General features: G+C 46.5%; 1 protein-coding gene across 1 annotated transcript in view; it reads left to right on the forward strand.

The window, feature by feature from the left end:
• The first annotated feature begins 2,466 nt into the window (after nt 1-2,466).
• LOC135826656 (uncharacterized) overlaps nt 2,467-5,000 on the forward strand; it is a 17,651-nt gene continuing 15,117 nt past the window's right edge. The window contains exons 1-3 of the mRNA XM_065339256.1: nt 2,467-2,547; nt 2,838-2,952; nt 4,979-5,000. The exon at nt 4,979-5,000 is cut by the window's right edge and continues 130 nt beyond it. Coding sequence (XP_065195328.1) covers nt 2,467-2,547; nt 2,838-2,952; nt 4,979-5,000 — 218 coding nt within the window. The remainder of the gene's footprint in view (nt 2,548-2,837; nt 2,953-4,978) is intronic.

Genomic DNA, 5,000 nt, shown 5'->3' on the forward strand with positions numbered 1-5,000 from the left:
GTTGAGTGCGACCATCCTTTCTGCACTCAGCCTAGATCCTGATCTGCACATCAAGTTTGTAATACAATGTCATGTAGTTTAGCTAAATAACTTGACGAGAATAGCGACGATGGCAAACTGTCAATTCTGTCGCGTGATGCTGTCCAAAAATCACGGACGGCGACAGAAACGTGCAAATCGTCGAAGTTTAGAAAACTGTTTCGAATGGATGGAGGAGCTATAAGAGCTCGACTCGGTAGAGCCAAGAGCCGGGCCCCAGTGTCAGCAAGACGTCCGAAGACAGTTTTTCTGTGTGTAAAATCAGTCGCTACGATAATCAGTTCATATTCGTTGCCTCGACCCGTAGTTCTACGCTTGTAAGGCCAATCCGAGCCAATCGGCGATTACCAGTTTGGACGAGTGTTGGGCCAGACCCGAACAGTAGCTGTGTCTGGAGTGGAGAGTAACGCTGTGCAACGCACACACAAGACACTTGGACAAGCGCGAGCGGTGAGGTTATCTGAAACAGTAGTTTGAGTAAGTACATGTACATGTACTTGACTTTGTGTAGAATACTGACCCCTAGCCCTTGTTGTCCACTCGGGTGGTCAGTCAAGTATTTGAGTCTTACTGTGCTACTTCCCAAAAATGAATTAGCTTTCTGAGGTGTAAGTAATTTCTAGTCTATTTGCTTACACTGGGTACTCATTACTGGGAGTGAGCGGGTAACATGCATGCAGCTAACGAGGTCCCCCCCCCCCCCCCTTTGCCGGGCTTTGGTTGTGAGAGCTACCACCTCACGATACCCTCGTCGTTAGGCGCTGCATCTGCCACCCTGGTATCACAGGCATGGCGGCGGCATGGCACAAGCGAAACTTCCTAAGCTGATTGTGTTTCTCAACATAATTGTATAGCCGGTCGTAACGCGGACGTACAAACTACTTTTTTTTAAATTTGTTTACCAGGAGCATGCCGGTGTAGATGTACATGCATAAGAAGTAGCCATGGTAACGAGAGTGATTAATTACTCTGTGGGCCGCCAAAGAACTGATGTGTGTGCCTCGTAGCCTAGAGTGTTCCTATTTGCATGTGCCGCGGTCAATGCACAGTTGAGTCACCGCGTATACATTGGTCTGCATGGGCTTGGTGAAATTCCTGCCTGTTCGTTCTTTAGCACTCCGTTCTTTGGTGGCGCGGCCCGCCAGTACTGTACGAGTAGACTAATAGCCAGCACAGTGCTGCTCAATGAAATCCGATCAAGCGAGTCAATGCCACGCCGGGCGCTGTACAGCCCTGGTCCTGCAAATACTGCATGCGAACTGTATGGTGCAGGGCGTAAAGTTGACTCACGCCGGCGAGTGGATTTCATTGATTCAATTATTATTTCATTGTGCAACACTGTAGCACAACCGAGAGTGAATAACCAAGAGTGGGCAACCCCCATACAATCGCATATCTTGAGCCACGATAGACTCCCCTGTGAAAAGTTTCTGTTGCGCCTTCTTCTTTTTGGCGCAAGTCTGGTCTCACACGTAATACAATATACTGGTAGCTCTTTCTCCACATTTCATGTACCGTAATTTCACGCATATAAGACCATGGTCTTATAATCGGAAAGTCGCTGTTTTCGGTCCTTTCACAAGTGCACTTTCGTTCGATTATAAGACCATGGTCTTATATGCGAAAGACAAACATCGCATCGATGTGTGCATGTGCAAGTACACATATTATTGGTTAATGCCAGTACAATGGAACCATGATGAACCTCGTGTGGTTTTGTGATTTCATTCACGTACAAGTGCATGTTCTTATAAGCGAGAGTGCTCTTATATTCGAAAATAAGAACATGTCCCTAAATGCGCGAGATCACAGTACAATCATACACATATACAAAACGCAGTAAGTTCATCAGGTTCAGGACGCACGAGTTCACGGCCAGGCATCAATATACTGTGCTGAGACGAGGGGGGAAATACCCAGACTCCACGGAGTGGTGCAGAGCATGCCAAGACAGTGGATGCGCCAGGACAAAGGCTCCGGTGAAACACTTCCAACAGGGCTGATCAACGGTCTTGGAGTGATTACAGTACTTGAGGAATGCCCATAGGGGTGTTTGTGTGTAAAGAGGGGGGAGGGGGGAGAGGCTAAATGTGCATAAAACTGATACTGTAAGATCAGATATTTTAACGTCAAATAAAGTTAACGATCTCCGGATTTTTGTGGGTTAGCGAGTTGAAACTAACGAATTCCGTCTCAAATCGGCAAATGACTGTACAGGAACATAACGTTTTGTACATAACGACATCAGATGTGGACGAATTTTTTATTAAATCGTTAGAATTAAAATTAATGTTCGTCAACATTACTGGCCTTACAGTAGTCCACACTGCATCCAGACACCGCAATCTACTTGAGTAATGCTGAAAAGCCATACATCTCTCCTGCACATGCACAGACATGTTGCTGCAGTGCAGCCTCGTGCTTGCCATGGCGATCAGCCTTGCCAGTGGTCAACAGCCGGTGGATGACCAACAGCCGCAGTTTCACCCAGGACCGCCAAACCACTGGGTAAGTGGTATGGGATGACATGTGGGTACGATACTATTTGTACGGACAAATTAGGAGGAGTGGACTGCCTGCTCATAGTTGAGCCGAATAATCTTGCTTTTGTTCACTATTTTCGCTCTGATGATGGGTCATGCCTGAAAATTTGGTGAACACGTTTAGTGACGTATGCAACAAAGAGGCCGTGTTGAGTATTAGAGTTGAGGGACCCTGATATTGTGTTTTTTACCTTTAAAATGTGATTTACTCTGCAATCAGATGAATGGTCGAAATGTGATCTGTTCTTCTGTTAGATGAATGATCCGAATGGGCCGATGTACTACAAAGGCTACTATCATCTCTTCTTCCAGTACAACCCTCTTGGGCCAAGCTGGGGACACATGAGCTGGGGACACATTGTCAGCAAAGGTGAGGGGGAACGCATCGATTTGCTCATCAGCCGGTGACCTCTGTAAGCAGGGTGCAATTGTGATTTTACGATATTTCTACACAGCATTCCTGACGTTAAGCTCGGCAGAAAACCATAGTAATTGTGAAAGTTACCGGGGACTCTCTCTCTCTCTCTAACGCACTCTCACCCTCTCCATGTCTCTCTCTCTCTCTCTCTCTCTCTGTCTCTCTGCCTCTCTATCTCTCTGTCTATGTCTCTGTCTCCCTGTCTATGTATCTGTCTCTCTGTCTCTCTCTGTCTCTCTGTCTCTGCCTGCCTCTGTCTCTGTCTGTCTCTCTGTCTCTCTATGTCTCTCTATGTCTCTCTCTATGTCTCTCTCCGTCTGTCTCTCTGTCTGTCTCTCTCTCTCTCTCTCTCTCTCTCTCTCTCTCTCTCTCTCTCTCTCTCTCTCTCTCTCTCTCTCTCTCTCTCTCTCTCTCTCTCTCTCTCTCTCTCTCTCTCTCTCTCTCTCTCTCTCTCTCTCTCTCTCTCTCTCTCTCTCTCTCTCTCTCTCTCTCTCTCTCTCTCTCTCTCTCTCTCTCTCTCTCTCTCTCTCTCTCTCTCTCTCTCTCTCTCTCTCTCTCTCTCTCTCTCTCTCTCTCTCTCTCTCTCTCTCTCTCTCTCCTTTCCTCTCTGTCCAGATCTTGCTCACTGGAAGCACTTGCCTGTTGCCCTGTCACCGGATATGGACTATGACAAGGGCGGAGTGTTTACGGGTAAGACACCAGAGTGAAAATGATCATGGACAAAGCACTGTGCAAACTTCACTAAGTACCTGAACAGGGGCGGCGGAACCAGTCCGATTGGTCACGCCATGGCCAGACCAACTGTTTGGTCACCAACGCGTACAGTCAACTTTGCGCATAACGACTCTCGGCGGGGCATCAGGAAAGTGTCCTTATTCGGGAAGTGTCCTTTTTCCCTTAAGTCTCATTATATGTAATACAGTATAGATGGGACTTTGCTGTGGGCATGGACATTCTGTTGTTATTCGCGAATTGTCGTTATATCCGCAGTCGTTATTAGCCAAGTTGACAGTACTAACTGCTCGACGTGCACAACGTATGAAAGGTTGTAGCATTGCCGGACAAACAAGCTATAATTTTTGCTTCCGCCGGTCCTGTTGAAGCCATGCCGTTCCACACATTTCACGGACTGAAAGACTGCACAGAAAGCGCTGTTCCGCGAGACTTGACTTCAAAATACTTCTAGAGGCTGGTATGAAATTTTTTAAAGATTCTGTATCACATGACCTCGGCACCCATCCTTTTCTTTGGATGATTCTAAATCATTGAATCGGTCTCTCTGTACGGTTGGTCTCTTAGAGGGCTTGAAAGCGATGGTACTGGAAACCAACATTCACAAATAATGATGTTTGTGTCAAATAGATGATATGCCAAATAACGTGCAACTTGACTTGAGAGGTCATTGCAGAGTACAGTCAACTTCGCTTATAACGACACCCGGCGGGGCATCAAAAAAGTGTCCTTATTCGTGAAGTGTCGTTATACCCGAAGTCTCATTATATGTATTACAGTTGGAAGGGACTTTGCTCTGGGCATGGAAATGCTGTCGTTATTCGCGAATTGTCGTTATATCCGCAGTCGTTATTAGCGGAGTTGACTGTAGTTGCACACAAAGTTCAAAGTTGTACGCTTACCTGTGACTTGTATTCCTGCAGAGCTCAGGGCCCACCGTGTACACAATGTAGTATAATTTGTATGCAACTTGTGTGCGATGCCCTCTCAAGTCTAGTTGCACGTTATTTGGCATATCATCTATTGTATCCTCTCTGACCGCTGCGATGTTCATGGCTCAAAGCATAGCGTTGTAACAGGGCGAATTTAACCCCCTGCAACTTTACATTTAAAATGGGGAAAGTTATCGCATCCGACTGTTGGGTGGAGGGTTGTGTTAGAGAGCATGCAATACATTGGATGGTGTACAGTACAGTGCAGTGTACAGTTATTACAAATCCATGTATCGGACTGTGTATGTGTTCAGGATCAGCCACGATTCGTGACGA

Source organism: Sycon ciliatum, chromosome 10 (genome assembly GCF_964019385.1).
Source record: "Sycon ciliatum chromosome 10, ocSycCili1.1, whole genome shotgun sequence".
Classification (NCBI taxonomy): domain Eukaryota; kingdom Metazoa; phylum Porifera; class Calcarea; order Leucosolenida; family Sycettidae; genus Sycon; species Sycon ciliatum.